The sequence below is a fragment of the Trichechus manatus genome, unplaced genomic scaffold (genome assembly GCF_000243295.1).
Source record: "Trichechus manatus latirostris isolate Lorelei unplaced genomic scaffold, TriManLat1.0 scaffold00088, whole genome shotgun sequence".
NCBI lineage: Eukaryota > Metazoa > Chordata > Mammalia > Sirenia > Trichechidae > Trichechus > Trichechus manatus.
The window spans coordinates 598,879-621,217 of record NW_004444024.1 but is presented as its reverse complement, the minus strand read 5'-3'; the positions used below and the strand labels follow the sequence as shown (position 1 = coordinate 621,217).

At 48.9% G+C, this 22,339-nt stretch overlaps 1 protein-coding gene across 2 annotated transcripts; it reads right to left on the bottom strand.

Annotated features, from left to right (window-relative positions):
- Window positions 1–521: 521 nt before the first annotated feature.
- On the bottom strand, window positions 522–13,846 carry RHOG (ras homolog family member G). Of its 2 annotated transcripts, none has more exons than XM_023736509.1 (2): window positions 13,115–13,585; window positions 522–1,812 (listed from the first exon to the last, which is right to left on the bottom strand). In XM_023736509.1, exon 2 carries the CDS (start codon window positions 1,742–1,744, stop codon window positions 1,169–1,171), a length of 576 nt encoding a protein of 191 aa, XP_023592277.1. In that variant the 5' UTR covers window positions 1,745–1,812; window positions 13,115–13,585; the 3' UTR covers window positions 522–1,168. The 2 variants fall into 2 exon arrangements, with proteins under 2 accessions (XP_023592277.1, XP_004381984.1); XM_004381927.1 differs by lacking the exon at window positions 13,115–13,585 and adding an exon at window positions 13,760–13,846 and having other exon boundaries at window positions 587–1,812.
- Window positions 13,847–22,339: the final 8,493 nt, after the last annotated feature.

Genomic DNA, 22,339 nt, shown 5'->3' with positions numbered 1-22,339 from the left:
GATCCCTTCTGGTTGTACATTTTATTTCAAAGGAAAATAAATATTTTTTTTTTTTTTGCAGACAGTATGGATTAGGCCTGCTAGTCCTCGGGGCTAGTCTCTGATTGTTTGATAGGAACTGAAGTGAGGGACAGGCTCCAGGATGGAGGGAACAAGTCCATGGCGGGGTATGATTCCAAGTGGCACCCCCCTTTAGACCTGGAGTCTTGTGAGGCTGGTCTAAGCCCATTTTGGTGAGAGTGACTGGGGAATCCACCTTCTAAGGGCACAGCCCTCAGATGCATGACTTGTGAGAATATCAGGACTGTCACCCTGTCTTCAGGCCAATGGCTCTCAATCTCCCTCTCTGAGCCCTAGATCAGGAAATCTTTCCTCATGCTTTGCATCCCAGTCCACTATAGGATCTATGGCTGGACCCCAAAGCAAGACTGGTACCTCAATTGGGGGGGGTGGGGGGACCACAATGAAGCCTATTGTCTCCTGTTCCCTCCTGCAGGAAACAAAAGGCTCCCAGTCTCTGGGGAGCCCTAGCCCATGCCCAGCCCTGCCCAACCCCCATTGCCTAGCACACAGGAGGAGCCAGGGCCACTGGAGACAGGAGGTTTTATTGATGCTGATAGAAGGAAAGGCCTCCAGGAGCACAGGGGCCGAGTCAGTCAGCAGATGCATAAGACCAAGGCACATGGGGGCAGATTAGGGCACATTCATCTTCTCAGGATTCTGTGGCTCCTTCCTTAGCGAAGGGAGAGAGCATCTTGGGGGGAGGGGGCAATTCCAAGAGCAGCGAAGGCAGATGTTAGGATGGCTGAGAGCCTCTAACCTGAGGCACCACAATAGGCAGCAACACCTGTGTGGAAAAGCTGGATGAACTGGTCAGTAGGGGAAAATGAGGAGAGGGCACTGGCCTGGTCTCTTGGGAAGGGATCCAACCTTGGCCCAGGTGAGCTCATGAGAACACCTGGTCTTCCCAAGTGCTGTGGGGCAAGGCCCAAAGCCCCTTTCCCTGTAGGCCTCCTTAAAGAGAAAAGGCACTCAGAGAAAATGGGATTCAGGGAGCCCCCTGGCAAGGGGTGCCAGAATTAGTCCTTAAGGCACAGGTAGGGGCAGATAAGGCACCAAGGCACAACTGGTAGGGGGGCAGGGGCAGCCTCTAAGCTGAACGCCAGGGTCACAAGAGGATGCAGGACCGCCCACGCTTGATCGGTGTGGGGTTGAGCACAGCCCGGACAGCCTCGGCAAACACCTCCTTGACGCCGTCCTGCTGCAAGGCGGAGCACTCGAGGTAGCGCACAGCGTGGATCTGCTTGGCCAGCGCCTGGCCCTGCTGAGGGGTGATGGGTGCCTGGCCCTGCTCCTTGAGGCGCCGTAAGGTGTCAGGTTGGGCCCTCAGGTCCTTCTTGGTGCCCACCAAGAGGATGGGCACATCAGGGCAGTGGTGGCACACCTCTGGATGCCACTTGTGCCGCACGTTCTCGTAGGAGGGCGGACTGGCGATGGAGAAACAGATGACAAAGACGTTGGTCTGAGGGTAGGAGAGTGTGCGGAGGCGGTCATACTCCTCCTGGCCCGCCGTGTCCCACAGGTTCAGGTTCACTGTGCGCCCATCAACTGCGCTCTGGGCGCTGTAATTGTCGAACACCGTGGGGATGTACTCCTTGGGGAAGGCGTTAGTTGTGTAGCATATCAGCAGGCACGTCTTGCCCACGGCTCCATCACCCACCACCACACACTTGATGCTCTGCATCCTGGGTGTAGTTGCTGCAGTGGAGGCAACGCCTCCTCCCTCTTCTGGGCCCCTCTGGATGCAGTTACCTGCGGGACAGATGAGAGGGACACTCCTGGTTAGGGAGTCCTCTACCCACTGGGAACAAAGGATGGGGGCACAAAGAGAAACCAGCTCCTGTTCCTGTAACCTGACACCATCCCACAATCCCATCAAGACAGACCACAGAGAGACAGATACACAATGAGAACAGCCCTGAGTTCAAGCAAAGGTATTCAGGTGTGAGAACCCTGAAGGCTGGCAGTATAATATGGTGTGAAGCATATAAGCTCTGGTGCCAGACTGACTAAGGGCAAAACCTGGTTCTGTTATTTCCTAGCTGTGGGACCCTGGATAAATTACTTAACCTCTCCATGCCTCAGTTTTCTTATCTGTAAACTGGGGATAAAATAATACCTATGTCATTATGTTGTTGCGAGGATTAAGTTAATACATGTAAAGCGTTTAGCACAGTGCCTGGCCATGATAAGCACTCAATAAGTATTAAACTATTTTTGTTTTTCTCTGGGCACTAGTAAAAGCAGTACAGATACAGAAGGAGGCTGCTCAATTGCAGGGGTCTACCAGATATGGACCCCCCTCACCCAGTAGACTGGAGAGGGGTACTGACACAGGGCAGCTGACCCAGGTCACTCTGAGATGCAGCCATGGGTGGAACCTCTCCCAACTCAGGGCCACCCTACCCACTGCACCAGTATTTTCAATTTCTCCAGACCTGACATCTTGGCTACTGAGTGCAAACCAAAAGGCACAATGAGAAGTACACCGAGTAAGGAGTAAAATTCTCTAGACAGCTGCCCCGTCCCAATTCAGGGTGCCCTAGAGATAAGGAAAAGTGGGGGAGAGTTTGCCCCATCATTCTTGTGAACATGGAAAATCCTATCTGGCTACACATACCCAGGATGGCAACTTGGTGCAGAGGGATACTGGAGAATGAGCCCAGCTGGAATTTGGGCTAGAATCTAGGTATATGACGATGAATGAGGCAGGGGCTCCCAGACCATCAGCATCTTCTTTCGAGGCCCTTGGTGGGGTGGGGCAGATCCTCCAAGCCCAGCCAGGAGGAATGGACAAGACAAAAACTTGATTTTCCCCTTAATCACACATCCCTTTTTCTGAGACCACAGTGGGTGTTTCTGAAGAATTTCGGGGGCTTCCAGCCTCTTGGGTAGAGCACAGTGCCATTAAAGCACCATCACCAAGAACATAGACGGTGGAGTCAGACTGGCCAAGGATTCTAATCACAGCATCAACTAGTCATGAATGATCTTGGGCAACATAGATCTAAGTTCCCTGAGCCTTAATTTTTTCATCTGTAAAATAGGGATAATCTTGCATTAGGATTGCTGAGAGTATGAAATAAGCTAATGTGTTTAAACACGAGGCATGGCACATAGGAAGTGACCAATAAACAGGCTACTGTAATTATTAGTGGGGTAAGTATGAGCGAGGAAGTCCTGGCTCCAGCCACCACCCTAATCTCCTCTGCAGCTCACAGGGCTTGGGGTGAGGAACTGCTGTTCTGAGTTCTGGTACAGGACAGAGCTTCCGGAAACCTTGTGATTATTTATACTGCTGTGGCAAGGGTCCTCCTCTCATTGGCTACTTCCTCTAGGCCATGGGGGCCTCTTGTGGGCCAGTATGTGACTTCTTTCCCTGCCTCTCCCCCACAACCAGGTCCCTTCTCCCTGGGAGGGGGCAACCCTGTTTTAGACACACCCAAATCCCCAAATATCCCTGGCTCCACCCAACCTTCACCATGGCCTATCTTCTCCATTTTTTTTTTTCCACAAAGCAAGGCTGCACCCTCTTCTAGGAACTCCTTAGCCCCACAGCCTGACCTCTTAATTGGTTCAAAAGCCTGGAGAACCAAAGTTGGAGGGGAAATTCCCCCACCGGGAAGTGGTGAAGTAACTTTGGTGGTATGGGGGCTGCACAGGACCCAGGGAATGGTCCTAGCTCCCTCCCTGGCCACAGCTTCCCCTGGGGCCAGCTGTAAGGGAAATGGTTTCACTCTGTGAGGTTGCCTTTCTGGTTTCCATTAAATCTATTTCAACCTTAATTTGCATGAATAAGTGTGTTCAACCTCCAGACATTCAAACAGAGACTCTTGGGGAATGGGTCAGGGAAGGAGATAAGGGCCGTCTAGGGCAGTGGAGAGGGAGTCCCTGGGTGGTGCAAATGGTTAAGCACTTGACTACTAGGCAGAAGGTTGGTGGCTCAAACTCACGCTGAGATACCTTGGAAGACAGGCCTGGTGATCTGTTTCCAAAAGGTCACAGCCTTGAAAAACTTATGGAGCAGTTCCACTCTGTACACATAGGGTCACCATGAGTCAGCGACTCAACAGCAACTAACAACAGGGCAGTGGAGAGAACCTGGGACTGGAAGGCATTACTTAGTTCTAGCCCCAGCTCTGCTCTGCTGCTGACTCCCTGCAACCAAGCACGAGGCACTTACCCTCTCTGGGCCTTAGTTTCCCTATTCATGAAATGAAGAGGAAAATGTCTTGACAAGGGCACTGGGTGGATGAAATAAGACAAAAAGAGCCCTGGGAGCAGGGGAGGGGACTGGTGGCTGTCATTACTTGTGTCCAGTGGATTTCTAGAGGCCCTGGCATTTCAGAGCATAACTACTGGGCCTGTAAATCTTCAGTTTCACACACAGCAGGAGGATGGGTATGGCAGTATGATTGGGAACTCTCCCCAACAAGCCCAGCACTGGGCTGGCCCAGGCAGGAAGGCAAGGAGGGAACTTTGCACAACAGTCACAAGGCCCAAGAAACGAAGTACAGCTGGCTCTAGGCTGCTCTCTAAGGAGGTGGTTATCAACCAGCAATCAGTAAATCAGCCCACAAAGGAGCGAGGGAAGGAGAGGGTAGCTTCCCAGCTGGCAGGGAGCAGGGACTGACACCGGAAAAGGATCCTGAATGAGGTAGTGTCTAGAAGCAATCAAGGCAGAGGCAGTGTGGTGTAGGGACAAGAGCACTGGATACCTGAATCTGACCTCCTGGGTTCACCTGCTGAAGCTGCCGCTTGATGAAAAGCCCTCACCCAGTACAACCCTTACAGTTCACATGGTATTATGTCATGAGATCCTTCTAACAACCTACTGGTACTATTCCTATTTTACAGATGTGGAAACAAACTTAGAGAAGTAATTCAAAGTCACACAGCTAGTTAGTAAGGGAGCCAGGGCACAAACCCCAGCTTTTTGATTCAAAGTTGTGTGTTTTCCACAATGCATCACACGGCCTCTATGAGCAAGTCACTTCCCCTCCTGGAGCCTTAGTTTCTTCATCTGTAAGACAGGAGTGATAATACTTGCCCTCCCAGACTCACAGAGCAGTAGCAAGTGTCCCATGAAATCAAGAAAATGAATGTGCTTTGTAAAGTGTGAAGTGCTGTGCACAGAGGAGGTGACAGTAGCAAAGCCTTTCATCCTAAGAGGCAGGAAACACTAAATCCAAGTATGTAAGTGTCCGAGCGGTGGCATCAGCCCCAATTTACCCTATTCACGGTCCAGTTTAGACTCTTATCGTCTCTCCCAAGACAGATCTTTTCTCTGAAATCCCATGGCCTGAACCAAGTTTCTATTGCCCATTTAAGAGGGCATATGCTAAAAGGTAGTGTTGCGATGAGTTGGAACCGCCTTAATGGCAACTAAAAACAACAACCTGTGCCAAGTGTGAGCAGGGACTTCAGTGCTGCAGGAGGCCAAAAACAAGGAGAGTGGCCTGCTTGGGGATGGGGGCTCAACTGTAACTTACTTACTAGGTAGCCTTTTTTGGAGAACCTTTGTTTAGTAAAGAAATTAATGTTTGCAGATCAGTGTATTATTAGGTAAATTATAATGACTTTTTCTGGCTTTTTATTCCTGACTTATTTCAGATCATGTCCGGTCCCTCATCTTGGCATTCAAAGTACCTGGTAGGGATTCTGGAGTCAGACAGACCTGGGTTTAAATCCTAGCTCTGCCACTTACCAGCTGTGTGACCCTGGGCTTGTGATTTCTCTCTCTAAGCCTCAATTTCCTCACCTTTTCAAATTTAACACTACCTACCTCATAGCGTTGTCATCAGGATTAAGTGTGTTAACATACAATATATGTGCACAATGTAGGTACTTTGCAAATGTGAGTTCCCTGTTCCCTGCTCCAAAGAGGTCTTCAATATTTCCTGTAAACAAGCCAGGACCATTCTTGCCTCTAGAACTTTTGCTCTTTCCTCTGCTGGCATACTCTCTCCTCTCTCAAATCTCCCTCAGCCCTCAAGGCCTAGCTTAAGTCTCATAGTCCCATGGGGCTACTGAATTCTTTCTTGAACTTCCACTGCACAGCCACCCCTTTTAACCCTGCTTTGGCTCTGTGTGATTCTCCTCCAATAGTCACACACCCAAGTTTCCCAGCCTGTGGATGTCCCCCAGTACTGGAGCCTGGGCTTCTCTACTCTCCCCATAGAAAAGCTGAGTACAGGGATAGCGTGCAATCAGTGCCTTCTGATTTGCTTGCTCCAGCTGCCATTACTGAGATCTGGACAGATCCCTCCAAAGCCCAGAATTGGACAAACACCCCCACCACAATCCTGAATTTTACTGGACAGCAACAGCAGCCAGAAGCTATAACTGACTGGGATAGGCAAAAATCTCCCTCTTCCCAGTACCAGCTTCACCTGGGCCCAGCAGGGAGCATAGCCCATGGGAGCACAGGTCAGGGGGGAAGCTAACTGGAGACCAGCCTGAACTCAGTGGGACCTGGCCTTGGGGTGTGGCCCAGGCAGGCCCAGAAGGGGGTTGGGAAGGAAGCAGTTGATGGCCTGATTGCCAGATCTCTGTGGTCTTTTACAGCAGGGGAAGTGTCCCAACTGGGGGTGGGGGAGGGGAGGACTTGGCCCTAGAAGATTGGGGAGTGTGGATGCAACAGAAACTCACTACAGCCTCCTAACCTGCTTCCCTGCCCTGGGCTCTCCTTCTCCAGCCCTTCCTGAACTTCATTCTGATTATATTCCTTCTCTGTTCATTCCAGGCCTTGAGCTCTGGCCACATCACCCTGATCCTCTACAAGGCTATTGTCTTCCCCAAAACACAAAGCAGAGTACTCACTGTCCACCACGGGAATCCAGCATTTTGCCCCTTCTCGCATCCCCCAGCTCAGGAGGCTCCAATTGCCTCAAGGGACCTTCCTCTGTCCTCCAGAACCAAGCACTATTGCAGCCTCCAGAAAAGTTTTCTCAAATCACCCAAGTCACAAATGGCTTATCCCATCCAAGGTCTGATCCCTGTGGCACTCACACAGGCCTGCTCTATCTTGTATCACATGGAGGCTCTTCTGAACCTTTGCGATTAGACTGGGAGGGCCTAGAGAGCAAAGTCCTGGCTGATTTCTGTCCTCCTAGAAGAGCACTGTCAGTAAATAATTGGATGAACTCAATCTGTCCTTCATGGCTTTGCACATGAATTCTTCTTCCTGGAATGCTGCTCACTCCCTTCAGATCCTCTGTCCTTTGAGGGACAAGTTCTGTTCCCCAGCTTCTCTTGGACAGCAAAGGACCCCCTCTCCTGCCCTACCTCCCCCAGCACTGTCTATACTGTTCGTTGTACTGAACTAATTGCATGCCTCTTGCAGAGAAAAGTGTCCTCTTGCTTACTTCCAGAAGCCCAGCACAGGGCTGAGCAAAAGTTGTGAACTGACACAACCCTAACTCCCTACTAACCCCCAGACTTTGATCTGTGAACAAGGAAGAGCCTCTATGCCTAGGAGAAACAAGACAACTGTAACCAACTCCCTCCTCCTGTAAGGAGCACAAGGTTACAGTAACAGACACACACACTATAGTGACCTGTCCTCAACTGGAAAGCTAAGAGGGGAGGAACAGGTAGTGGTTAGCCACCACATGACCAGGAGGAAGATGGGTAGGAAAAGTGTCCCTGACAGGCTAAGGAATATTTGAAGGCCCCTGATCAAGGGTAAGGCAAGGGGCAAGGTCAGCCTTGGGAATAGCATCTGAAGCCTGCCAGTTTTTTGTTTGTTTGTTTGTTTTGAAGGGAGGCGATGGGGGAAGAGGTGATATAAAGAGGCTCAGAGGGACTGCAGCTGGCTGCAGCTGGGCTGGGAGGAGGAAACTGGGGGAGACATGAGGTCAGTGTTGGGCTGGGCCCAGGCCAAGTGCTGAGTCTCTGTCTTCCCTTTCTCTCTACCAGCAGGGACAGAACTCAAGAGAGCCTTGTTCCCAGCCTTAAAAAAATCCATGCTGGAGAACTCACCACCTCTTGCCATTCCCCACCTTTCAGTCCCTGAGAGGATCCAACGTGACAGCAGGTAGGGAAAGAGAGAGCTGACTCCACCCACTGGGGGCTGGAGAGGAGGAGCAAAGAGGAGGAGGAACCAAGACAGCTGCAGCTGGGAAAGTTGTGGGGGGCGGTTGGGGCCCTTTCACCAGTTCCCTCCCTTCACATCCCAGTACCCTGAGTGCTCCATATAGGGGGACTCCCAGGGCCAGGCTAGTTTTGGCTGGGGGAGCCAAGGAGGCTACTCCTTTCCCCTCAAGCAGCACAGAGGAAGGCTCCCACATTGGCTTCCTCCTCGCCACCTAGCAGCGGATCAGCAGTCCTGGGGCCCCATGAAAGGCCTGTGAAATGGCACTTCCTTTGTCTCTGCTCATTTCTCATGAGGCTGTACACAAATACCACCCTCCCAATCTTGCCTTCCCACCTGAAAATACCCAGAGAGACCCAGGGCTGCTCTGTCCCATCAGCCCTGCCCCAGGCCTGAGGGGGTTTCCACAAGGGAAAAACAACATCAGGGAGGAAACTCCGACATCTATTTTCCACTGTCAGTGGGGCAGAGCTGGAGCAGGGGACAGGGTGCTCCCTTACCTTGCAGCCCCCTGGCAAAATCCCCAGCACTCTCTGCTCTCTTCTTGAAGTTCTCAACCTACAACAACCCTTGTGCTTTGGGGAAACACAGTTCTTGACCCTGGACAAAAACTTACAGGGAACACTGTCAGATCAAGGCTGGTAAGACATGAGGGACCAGAGTAGGGGGCACTGCTGTGAGAGGCCTCCTGGGGAAGGGAGAGTATTCACTATACCTCTTGAAGTATTGATATGCAACTACTTAGTGCTGAAACCTAGCCCAGAGGGACTAAGTTGACCAGGGTTAGAGAGCTGATAGCAAATCCAGGACAAGGACCTGGGTCTCCTGACCTCCAGCCTGATGTCACTTCCACAAAGGAGAGAAGGTGGGGATTGTTACTCCCACTTGGGAATGGGTCCAACATCTCTCTGACCTCATTTAGAATGACCCTACCATAGTTCATCCGTTTAAGAATGAAAATAGGCCAAAAGGATCAGGTTCATTTCTGAGCCCTTTTTGCTTCCAAGTTCCCAGGCCCTCATACCTAGCCCATCCTGGGGCTAGAACTGACATTACTGAACAGATTGCCACCCTGGCCCTGGCCCAGCTGAGGAGCTCCTCCTCTGGCCGCTAGCTCTTAGGGAAATGCCCTTACAAAATGAGGGCAAAAGAGGAAGCTGGACCCTGGACGGGAAAACCAGTCTGGCCTGGGGAGGTGGCCTAGGCTGTGTCTTTGGTTTCCCTCCCTGGCCCTTCTCACAGACCCCTATAAGCTTCACCAGTAATGGGTCTATACTGCGTATAGAGGATGAGGTCTTCAGTCTGAGCCACCCCCTCTTTTTTTTTTGAGATTGGGTATTCCTTTACTATATACCAAAACCAGACCAGTTGTATGTGCTCCAAGATATTCATATATATAGCAGAGCACACAGGGGACAAAGTTATGAAAACGCCTTAACCATAACCAAACACCTTGAGGAACTGAGTCACTGGGCTTTAGGTCTAACGACCATAGTCTTGGGGGACACTTAGGTCAATAGGCATAACACAGTCTGTAAAGACAATGTTCTAAATCCTATTTGGTGAGTAGCAACTGAGGTCTTAAAAGCTTGTGAGTGGCCATCTAAGATACAACTATTGGTATCTTCCTGTCCGGAGCAAAGAAGAATGAGGAAAATCAAAGACTCAAGGAAACAATTAGTCCAAAGGACTGATGGACCACATGAACCACAGCCTTTGCTAGCCTGAGACCAGAAGAACTAGATGGTGCCTGTATACCACTACCAACCGCTCTGATCGGGATCACAATAGAAGGTCCTAGACAGAGTGGGAGAAAAATGTAGAACAAAATTCAAATTCATAAAAAAGACCAGACTTACTGGTCTGATAGAGACTGGCAGAACCCCCGTGGGTGTGGCCCTTAAAACCAAAAACCAAACTTGTTGCCATCAAGACGATTCCGACTCATAGCAACCCTATAAGACAGAGTAGAACTGCCCCATTGGGTTTCCAAGGAGTGCCTGGTGAAATGGAATCGCTGACCTTTTGGTCAGCAGCCGTAGCTCTTAACCAGTATGCTACCAGGGTTTCCACTGTGGCCCTTAGACACCCTGCAAACCTGGAACTAAATCCACTCCCGAAGATCCTTTCAGCCAAACAAAAGACAGACTTATAAAGCGAACAGTAACACTTGTGAGGAACATGTTCCTCGGAACAATCAACCATACCAGACCAAAGGGCAGCATTTGCCCAAATACAAAGTTCAGAAGGCAGGAAGGCACAGGAAAGATGGGCAAATGGAAACGGGGAACTTAGGGAGGAAGTGGGTAGAGTGCTGTCACATTGGGGATTGCAACTAAAGTCACGAAACGTGTATAAATTGTTGAATGGGAAACTAATTTGCTCTGTAAACTTTCACCCAAACCACAATAAAATGTTAAAAAAAAACCAGTTGCCATCCAGTTGATTCTAACTCATGGCAGCCTCATGTGTGTCAGAATAGAACTGTGCTCCATAGGATTTTTTTTAAATTTTGTTGCTGTTGTTGAGAATATACACAGCAAAACATATACCAATTCAGCAGTTTCTACATGTACCATTTAATGACACTGATTACGTTCTTCAAGATGTGCAACCATTCTCACCCTCCTTTTTGGAACTGTTCCTCCTCCATTAACATAAATTCACTGCCAGGGCTCCCTGTTCTTCCCAGTTTGCCAGCTACCACAACGTCTCATATCTTCTGGCTCATGAGCCCCTAAAAGCTTACACCAGCCACTTCTGCCCTAACATTTTGCCAGAAGCAACCCCCTATTGTCCCAGATGCTCAACCAGGATCTGTAACAACTTCACATCAGCCACTTCTTTTCATGCCATGACCTTGACAATATTTCTTTAGTCAAGACTTCAACAGCTGTCTTCTAGGTTGTAAGCAATGCCCCCCGCCCATGATATTTTCCCAATTAGATTCTTCCCACCCCTGTCGTATTTTTCCAGTAACAATTTTCTTGCAATTAGCTCAAACCTCCAGGGCCAGATCTTGGCTGGGAGAACTCATCTCATCCATCCTATCTTCACCCTCAGAGTCCTGTGAGTTGCTCAGTTATGTAAAATGCTGAACTCTTGTGTGTCAGAACTCTTGGGTGGTTTTTTTACTGAACCCTGATGCCGGGAAAGTGTCTTCCATGCACATCCTTCTCTGGGCTGGAATTTTATGCAAGGCCAGCCCCTCCCTGGGATTTCCGCCGGGGGTCAAACTCCCTGCACCTCCCAGAAATAAGAGGAGAGACAGGTAGGTGGAAGGGCAGGACTGGAAGGAGGAACAACTCATGGGAGAGGGACAACTGTGAGAAGGGAAGAGGATACGATGGGATGGGGAATGGGGAGAACCCTTAAATTTAGCTGTGCCTAGGAACCCCAAAGAGTAGTACCTGCTCCCCTCCTCTTCTCTTTTTTCTAGTAGATAGGAGTAGAGCAGACTGGAGGAGCTAGAGACAAACAAGCAGGATCCCTTAGCATATATCTCAAAGGCTTGAGGAAGGAGCTCTAGAAGGGGAACAAAAAGAGCTTACAAAGCCAGGCTAGGCTACAATCAGACTAGGAAGAAATTCGTGAAAGAGAGGGAGTAGGGTCCTAGGTGATAGGGGGTTATATTAAGAATGGCTAAAGGCAACAAGAGGGGTCAGCAGAACTCCAGAGGGCTTCCTGGTCACCAAGGACCAGGACATATGAGTACCCAGTCTGGGCAGGCCCTGGAAGGCAGGAGGGAAGAGGGACAGACACCTTTGCCTCACACCCCTCTTCTTCTGCTGAACTGAAATGAAAGCAGCCAAGACTGAAGTTAGACCAGCTGCAGTCTTCCTTTTAGAATCCTGCCTTTGCTCCCTTTCCTTCCATCACACCTAGCTGACCTGGTCCTATTCTTCCTACGAGGTGGTGGTAGAACCAGGTGGTGGTATAACCAGGAAGCGTTGGAGCCAGGGACTCCATCTCCTAAGGACACTGTCCCCCAGCCTTCAGGACTGGCTTCTTGGTTAAGCACTCAAAGGTCTAGGCGATTTTGATTTCCCATGGCCTCTCTCATCAGTCTTATTCCTGTGTCACCCTACCCTGACTGCTATGGACTGCTTCCTCCTGCCTAACCACAAGCTCATCCACTGTAGGCTCCCTTCATTCTGCTGGCTTCCCCTGCTCTGGGCCCTCTCAAGGGCTGAGAGCAGTTATTTGGTTGTCTCCAAGATAAAGATACGGACACACAGACACTTGCACACATGCACACACACACAGAGGTTTTCCAGCCCTTTAATCATCTCCATCACTGGGAGGTTGCAGCACGCCTCTAGAGGCTGTGGAGGTTTGAAAAGGCTCTCAAACTCACCAAGTCTTCTACAGCAGATCCTGACCCCAAAGCTGGAGAGAAGTGGCTGAAAGGGAAGGTGACAGAGAGAGGCTGACAGGTTGAGATCATGAGAATGAGGGGAGATGGAAGGAGCAAGATGGTGGGGAGCCAGAAGCTGGGCAGGGACAGGAGGGGGGATGCAGCAGAGGACTGAGATGATAGAGGGGCAGAGTAGGTGAGGAGAGATCAGGGCTGTGATTTGGGGGAAAGGAGACTGAAGGGGATGAGAGGACAGTGTGATGCAGGGTTTGTGAGCAGAGGCTAAAGAAAGGATGGAGAGAGAATGACAATGTGTGTAGAATTCAGGGACTAAGAATGGGGTGAAGACTAGGAGATGGCTCCCAACAGTTCCCAGAAGGCCAGAGACCCTGAGCCTCTCAGAAGCCCTATTTTCTCCATTTCCTGAAAACAGTTCTACTCTCAGTTATGCCATCTTGTCCAACTCTCAGTATCTCTGAATTAGAGTCCTTCCACCTCCAGTCACAGGACAAGACCAGCCTTTTCCTTCCTCAGTTTACCCACCACAGAGCAAGTCCAGACACTCGTCAGCTAGGCACAGCAGATGTTTGCTCACTAAATACCTGTTGCTTGGCTCCAGGGATGGAGAGGTTGGGCCTCAGAGAAACAGACACACAGAGAGACGGACTGAGGTCGGTGGGGTTCCCTCCGGGTTCTTTCGGCTGCAGAGTGTGGGTATGGGGTGATCTCGTTCTCCCAGGGAGGGAGCTCTTTCTCTGCAGTCTCTGGGCTTCGCAAGCCCCAGACACCGCCCCCCTCTGAATTTCACAAATGTCACAATTGCCCGAGTAGAGGGGGCACCTTCTCCAGCCAAGACCCTCTCCCCTCACACACTATGGTCACCACCCTCTCTCGACAACTGTGGGCACCCCCACCTCTGGGTCCCACATCCTAGCTCTGAGGACCTCCACTTCAGAGAGACTTTTCTCCCTGCGCGGGAAACACGCCGGCCTCAGGGGGCCCCCCTGGCTCCTGGGAGCCGGTACAGCTACTGGGAACCCACCCTCACCGAGCCGCCGCTGGCTCGCGGTGGCCCGGTCCCCGCCCTGCCCGGCCGGCCGCGCCCGCCCAACTTGGAGTGAGCTGAGAACCTCCCGCCCGCGGCCTCCCGCAAGCAAACTTCCTCGGCCGGCGCCTGCGCCCCGTTCCGCGCTGGACGAGCTCCCCTCCCCCGGGCCCCCAGACCTCCAGCCCGGGCCCGGCCTCACCTGGTGCCCTCCCCACGGCGGGGGAGCTGGGGGCGGCGGCGGCAGCGTCTCCGGGCTCAAGAAGGAAGTGAGAGCGGGAGGCCGGAGGAAGTGGGGGGGGCGGGCCTGCCGGCCGGGGAGGGGCGCGGAGGCGGGGCGCGGGGACGAGCGCGGGGCGCGACCAGGAAGTCCGCGGCCCGTCCTCCCAGCCTCACCTTCTCCCCGCCTTGCCCCCGACCCTCAGCCTCGCCCCCTGCCTAGTCCGAGGCTCCCTGCGTTCCCTTCAGCTCACTGGCCCGAGCCTCTTAAGGTCAAGCCTCCCAAAGTCAGGCCTCCCCGCCTCTTTCTAGGTTCCCGTCACAGCAGAGGCCTAAGCTTAGGCGCTAGGCATTTGTCCCCCACCCCTGTATCTCGTCCCTCCCACCCCTTGCGGGAAGATGCTAAGAAAAGGCGCCCCTAGGCCTGGTGACTTCTGCCAAACCCAGGGATCGGATCGGGCAATGGATGCAGCTGGGGAATGGGCAGAATAGGTTAGACTGGGGCAGTCCCCACCCTTGCCCCGAGCCCCGGGGGATTGCGGGGCGGTGGTGATTCAGTAGTGGGAAGGCCCCAGACCCCTGGAGGCGGGGGAGACTGGGGGAAGGGGAGCTGGCGTCAGCACCCGGGGAAAGACAAGATCAGCAGAGGCGCAGGCGGAGCCGCGGACCCAAAAACAGGATGTCGTGTCGTCGTTCTGCACCCGGCGGCTCGGCGCGGCTCTGGAGAGGGGGCGGGGCGGACGGAGGACGTGGGGCTCTTCTCGCTGCATCTTCCCGCCGGGTCGCGCAACTGCTAGAGGCTGAAGGGCCGCACCCAGGCGGCGGCCTGAGGTCGGGGTCTGAGTCGGTGTACGGACTCGTGGGCGCCCTCTGGTGCTTCTACTCCCACACCTTGCGCGGAGGTCTGACTTGGGAATTCATATTCTTGGTTCAAATCAAACTTCTGAGCGCCGACCACGTGCAGAACCCCGTGCTAGATGCTCTGGAGAAAAACTCAGGCGTTTAAGACGGTGGGGGTTCCCTGTCTTCAAGAGGCTTTCCACATAAAAAGGAGGATGAGCTCCGGGGATAAATATCTTGAGCTTTCTGAGCCTCAGTTCTTTCTTTGGTAAAATCGAATAATCTCCCCTTCACCGGTTAGTTGTAAAGATAAAGTAATAGATGTTAAAGGCCAGCTATCAATGCCTGGCTAAAAGTAAACACTTAACAAATCCTTCTTTAGTTTTTCTTTTTAAGTCATACTATAAGGATGAATTTTCTAAACACAACGTGCCTGCCCACACCTTTGGATCTTTGCGCATTCTGTTTTCTCTGACTTCTTTCCTGTATAGTCGCCCAGAGGAAATCGTCTTGTTCTTTCACAATCTGGCCCTAATAAACTACTCCCTGCCTGGCTGCATCTCCCCTCCCTCCAGCACACACACACCCCAACCGCTTCTGCCATGCACTTGACTCTCCCAGTGCTGTCCAAAAGAAACAGAATGCGAGCCACATATGTAATTTAAAGTTTTCTAATAATGACAGTGACAGAAAAAAAAACAAAACAAAAACAAGAGTAGCTGCTGAGGCTGCTTATGTACAACCAAACACCTTATGGGATTTGGTTCCTTGGTTGGAAGATTTAGCGACAAGGTTTCATGGGACATCCCAGTTAATTGGCCTAATAATGTGTTTAGCACTTCTGTTCTACCTCCTAGTTCCTTGCATCATGCCTGGGGTCTTAAAAGCTTACAAGCGGCCATCCAAGTCACAACAATTGGTCTCTACCTGGAGCAAAAGAGGAACAAGGAGAGTCAGGAATAGGAGGACTATATGAAATGTTAACTTTGGACATGTTATTAGGAGGGACCAGTCCCTGGAGAAGGACATCATGCTTGATAAAGTAGAGGGTCAACAAAAAAGAGGAAGACCCTCAATGAGATGGATTGACACAGTGGCTGCAACAATGGGCTCAAGCGTAACGATTGTGAAGATGGTGCAGGACCTGGCAGTGTTTCATTCTGTTGTGCATGGATCACTATCAGTAGGAACCGACTCGACGGCACCTAACAACAACAACATAGAGTGTGTCGCTACTTGCCTCCATGAACAACTGCCTTCTTTGCCATGAGACCAAAGGAACTGGATGGTGCCCAGCTACCATTTCTGAACTATAGAAGAATCCTCATCAAACGGGGGAAAATTAAGAACAGAATTGCAAATTCTCATGGACTCTAGACTTTCCTGAACACTAATGATTGAAGACCAGACAAGTTGTGGAATGACATCAAGGACATCATACATGAAGAAAGCAAGAGGTCATTAAAAATACAGGAAAGAAAGAAAAGACCAAAATGGATGTCAGAAGAGACTCTGAAACTTGCTCTTGAACGTTGAGTAGCTAAAGCAAAAGGAGGAAATGATGAAAAAAGAACTGAACAGAAGATTTCAAAGGGCAGCTCGAGAAGATAAAGTAAAGTATTAAAATGACATGTGCAAAGAGCTGGAGATAAAAAACCAAAAGGGAAGAACACACGTGGCATTTCTCAAGCTGAAAGAACTGAAGAAAAAATTCAAATCTCGAGTTTCAACAGTGAAAGATTCTATGGGGAAAATATTAAACAATACAGGAAGCATAAAAAGAAGATAGAAGGAATACACAGAGTCATTATACTGAAAAGAACTGGTTGATGTTCAGCCATTTCAGGAGGTAGCATATGATCAGGAATCGATGGTACTGAAGGAAGAAGTCCAAACTGCACTGAAGGCACTGGCGAAAAACAAGGCTCCAGGAATTGATGGAATATCAATTGAGATGTTTCAACAAACAGATACAGTGCTGGAAGTGCTCACTCATCTATACCAAGAAATTTGGAAGACAGCCTCCTGGCCAACCAACTGGAAAAATCCATATTTATGCCTATTCCCAAGAAAGGTGATCCAACTGAATGTGAAAATTATCGAACAATGTCACACGCAAGTAAAATTTTCCTGAAGATCATTCAAAAGCAGCTGCAGCAGTATATCGACAGGGAACTGCCAGAAATTCAGACTGGATTCAGAAGAGGATGTGGAACCAGGGATATCATTGCTGATATCAGATGGATCCTGGCTGAAAGCAGAAAATACCAGAAAGATGTTTACCTGTGTTTTATTGATTATGCAGAGGCATTCCACTGTGTGGATCATAACAAATTATGGATAACATTGTGAAGAATGGGAATTCCAGAACACTTAACTGTGCTCATGAGGAACCTATACCTAGATCAAGAGGCAGTTGTTTGAACAGAACAAAGGGATACTGCGTGGTTTAGAGTCAGGAAAGGTGTGTTTGTCAGGGTTGTATCCTTTCACCATACTTACTCAATCTGTATGCTGAGCAAAAATCTGAGAAACTGGACTATATGAAGAAGAATGTGGCATCAGGATTGGAGGAAGGCTCATTAACAATCTATGATATGCAGATGACACAACCTTGCTTGCTGAAAGTGAAGAGGACTTGAAGCAATTACCGATGAAGATCAAAGACCACGGACTTCAGTATGGATTACACCTCAACATAAAGAAAACAAACATCCTCACAACTGGACCAATAAGCAACATCACAATAAATGGAGAAAAGATTGAAGTTGTTAAGGATTTAATTTTACTTGGAAGCAGCAGTCAAGAAATCAAAAGACCACTGCATTGGGCAAATCTGCTGCAAAAGACCTCTTTAAAGTGTTGAAAAGCAAAGATACCACCTTGAAGACTAAGGTGTGCCTGACCCAAACCATGGTATTTTCAATCGCATCATATGCATACAAAAGCTGGATAGTGAATAAGGAAGACCTAAGAAGAACTGATGCCTTTGAATTGTGGTGTTGGTGAAGAATATTGAATATACCATGGACCACCAAGAACGAACAAATCTGTCTTGGAAGAAAGACAACCAGAATGCTCCTTAGAAGCAAGGATGGTGAGACTATGTCTTACATACTTTGGACATGTTGTCAGGAAGGATCGGTCCCTGGAGAAGGACATCATGCTTGGTAAAGTACAGGGTCAGCAAAAAAGAAGACCCTCAACAGGATGGATTCACACAGTGGCTGCAACAATCGGCTGAAGCATAAAAACAATTATGAGCATGGCAAAGGACCCGGCAGTGTTTTGTTCTGTGGTACATAGGGTCACTCTGAGTTGGAACCGACTCAGCAGCACCTAACAACAACAGCTAGACTTTCTGGAGCCAGGGAGGGTGAATGAACCCCTGAAACTAGTGCCCTGAGATAATTTTTAAACCTTAAACCAAAAATATCCCAGAACTCATCTTAAAACTGAACGATAGGTTAGCTTAACTAGTGGTTAAGAGCTACGTTTGCTAACCAAAAGGTTGTCTGTTCGAATCAACCAGGCGCTCCTTGGAAACCGTATGGGGCAGTTCTACTCTGTCCTATAGGGTCGCTATGAGTCGGAATCGACTTGACGGCAAGGGGTTTGGTTTTTTGGTTTTGAGCATTATGCTCTTTTAAAAACTATCTATGTGGATCAAATTGACAACAGCAACTCGAAAGATAAGCTAGGAGCCTTAGGGTGGGCAGTGAGTTTATGTTAATGAGGGATGAACAAGTCCAAAAAGGAGAGTGAGAATGATTGCACAACTCGAAGAATGTAATCAATGTCACTAAATTGTACATGTAGAAGCTGTTGAATTGGTGTTATGTTTTGGTGTGTATATTCTCAATGACAACAATGTAATAAAATTTGGAAAAAAATGAATTGAGAAAATAATTTTTCTAAATAATGACATTTGCTAAAAAGTAAAAAGAAACAGGTAAAATTAATTCTAATAATACATTTGATTTAACCGAATATATCAAAAATATTATCATTCAACATATAACCCATATAAAAATTAAAAATTAGAAGTACTAAGCCTTTGAAATCTGGTGTGTATTTTACACTTACAGTACGTCTCAGTTTGGACTAGCCACATTTCAAGTGCTCAACAGCATATGTGGCTGGTGGTATCTGTGAAGTTAGAGGCGCTATCAGATTCAGGCTGGTAAATGACTGAGTGGATGAATTAATTCTCCTCCTCAGGAAGATCCTCCTCCTCAGGAAGCCTCCCCTGCTCTCCCAGGCAGTTTGGGTCTCTCTCCTCAGTCAAGCAGCACTTGGGACCAACTTCTCTCTGCAAGGGAGAGATGAGGAGAAAATCTCATTCCCCTCCATAGCCTAGAAGGAGTACATGGCTGATGCTTGGGGTTTGATGAATGAAGAAAGAACTGTGAGTTTTCATAAAAGACAGGATTTAGAAGAGGACTACATCTAAAATGGCTTCTCTAAAGCCATTAAAAATTATGTACCAGAACAAAGATTTTTGAGCTCTCTTCCTAGAGTTCCCTTCCCAAGACTTCAGGGCAGAAAAATAGTGGGGCTTTGACCTTCCTCTTCTAGGATCCTAGGAATTGAAATTGACTTGAAGACAATGGTTTGGTTTATCCTGGGTAAAAGACCCCGGGTGGCACAAAGGGTTTGTTCTCAGCTACTAACCTAAAGGTTAGAAGGTTAGTGGTTTGAACTCACCCAGTGGTGCTATGGAAGAAAGGCCTGGCATTCTGCTTCTGTAAAGATTAGTCAAGAAAGCCCTAATGGAGCAGTTCTACTCATGGGGTGTCCATGAGTCAGAATCAACTTGATGGCAATGGGTTTGGTTCTGGGTAAAGACCTAAGTTTCCTGCAAAAAATATTTGAAGAAAATAAATTTTAGGGGCATATTGGTAAGAGTAGGGTGCATGTTGGGGTGCAGTAGATCAAAAGGCTGGATTGGCATCCTGTGGTCAGGCTGCATTTCCTGAGTCCTTGGGTGTCTTGAGCTCTTCTGGTCCTGGCTTAGCTTGCTTAGGTGGGAGAACCTGACTCTGCTTTGAGGATCACATGGTCTCATGGGAGATAGGACTATTGCACATGGAACTATCACAGGAGGTGGAAAGAGCCCTGGGCTGGGCTTCAGAAAAACTTGTTCTAGTCTTGGCTCAGCCAAATGGACTGGTGAGAGACTTTAGGTTAGGCCCCACCCTTCTCTGCATCTCAGACTACTCCAGTGGAAAACAAGAGGTTGAACTAGATGATACCTTTTAGCTCTGACTAAAAGATAGATGATACACTCTTCAGAATAATAATTATTAATAATTAAGTAATCAAGGTTTATATTTATAGCACGTTGCTCAAAGTTCTTTAATACCATTTAGGTCATCTTGTTTTGTGCTCTAGTTAATTGTATCTGTGCCTAATGTCTGACTCCCCCACTGACTAAAAATTCTTTGAGGTTATGTCTGATTCATCTCTGTGTCCACCCACTGGGCCTGGCACAGGCAGGGCTGGGCCACATTTGCCTTCAGTATACATGTGTAGAATTAAATTGCTTTGTTGTTGTTGTTAGTTGCTGTTGAGTCGATTCCGACTCATGGCAACCACATGCGTGCAAAGTAGAACTGCTCCATAGGGTTTTCAAAGCTGTGACTTTTCAGAAGCAGATCGCCAGGCCTGTCTTCCGAGGTGCCTCTGGGTGGGTTTGAACCACCAATCTTTTGGCTAGTAGTCGAGCGCTTAACCATTTGCACCACCCAGGGACTCCTAAATTGCCTTAATAAAGCACTAACATGTATAGAGCCATCAGAGGCCAGATGACTTGGAGCCATTTTTGTGGCACAGATTTAGGAAGGGACAATAAGACAGAGAAGAGGGAGACAGGTAGGTGAAGGCTGGGGCTGTCTGCAAAGGCTTTTTGAAGGAAGAGGATGCTCAACTGAAGAGGCTAGGAAGAGGGCACAGCCCCAAATGGGCTGTTTCTTGTTAGCTTTCCCTGAATAGGTGAGTTCTTGGTAGGTAATGTGGCAGGGATGGATTACCCAATAAGCAATGTATGAACAGGCTTACTTGTGTTTACATACTAATCTGTAGTGCACAATTTCACCACATCAAAGATTAACCTTGCTTACTGGTTAATCCACCCCTCTGTGTGTGTGTGTGTGTGTGTGTGTGTGTGTGCGTGCGTGTGTGTGTGTGCACGTGTGCTAACAAGTGACAGAGAGACAAGGACATTGAGCCTGGGCACTTAGAAATGATGCACTTGGTGGGGTAGAGGGAGACAGCACAGGTTTTGGAGCCAGACAGTCCAGGTTTCAAATCCTGGTTGCACACTTACAGCATGGTCTTTGACAAGTAACATGACCTCTCTCCTTCATTCCTTCATCGCATACTTATTAAAAGACTTCTTTGCACCAGGTACAGTGTTACATGTCAATGATGCAGTGGTAAAAACATAGAAGTACAGGGTGCTATAAGAGCATATAACAGAGCTAACTTCTCAGTCTCCGTTTCATTTAAAATGGAAATGACAATACTACCTACTTTGTGAGGTTGTGAGGATTAAATTAGATAATGCATGTGGAGCATCTAATAAATTGCCCAGGGTCCAACAAATAAACATGAGTTCATTTCTCCACACATCTCTGATGTTCTCAGCTTCGTTTTCCCTCAGACCCATTCTTCCTTCTTTTGCAAAGTCAAAATGTGAAAAGCTACTCAGTTCCCCTAAAAAAGCAGGGTAGAGACAGGGAGAGCTAAGAGAAAAGCCTTGAACTGATCTCATCCATGGCCCGGGGACTTCCAAATGGGTCTTCCCAGCCTAGCTCTCCTCTGAGCTCCAGCTCCTTTTGTTCACCGGTGGCCCACAAGGGTCTTCTGCTCAGCTCTAGCTCCAGCCCCTTCGGTCTCACCATAAGTCTATGTTCTCCTTTGTTTCTGATGTGGCTCCAGGGACTTAGCCTTTTTGGAGCTCCTCCTAATTCCTTAGTCTTCCCTTTCTCAGCCTGCCTGAGGAGTAGAACACAGTCTCCCTTCATTGTTCCCCAAAGACAAGCCCAACATCCCATTTTGTGAGCTTTGATGGGGAGATCAGTGGATAGAAAGAACCAGTGGGAGAAGTGACAAATTAAACAAAGTTCTACAGTTGTGTCCTCTGATCCATTGTTCCTGATTCCCTTTGAGGGACTAACTGGATGCGAAAAGGAGACAAAGGCCATGCCCTATCCTCTATCAGGGTCCCTAGTCTCAAGCAGGCAGAACAATAGTCCTATTTGCCTCCAGGGCATGTTCCCATCAGTGAGGTTTTCCAAGGTGAGTGGTATCCAGGCCATCTCCTATAATCCCTTCTGGGCAATTCTTTTTTCCTCAGCCCTGCTGTTCTAGGAGTATCTCAACTCTGTTGTTGTTGACAGGTGCCTTGAGTTGGTTCTGAGTCATAGAGCCCCTATGTAAAACAGAACGAAACACTGCCAGATCTTGTGCCATCCTCACAATCATTGGTATGTTTGAGTCCATTGTTGCAGCCACTGTGTCAATCCACCTCACTGAAGGTCTTCTTCTTTTCTGCTGATCTTCTATTTTCTCAAGCATGATGCCCTTCTCCAGGGATTGGTCCCTCCTAATAACATGTCCAAAGTATGTGAGATGAAGTCTCGCCATCCTTGCTTCTAAGGAGAATTCTGGCTGTACTTCTTCCAAGATAGATTTGTTTGTTCCTCTGGCTGTCTACGGT

Bases quoted from the DNA above. Each gene is read 5' to 3' on its own strand.
- RHOG (XM_004381927.1), bottom strand. From the start codon at position 1,744: ATGCAGAGCATCAAGTGTGTGGTGGTGGGTGATGGAGCCGTGGGCAAG.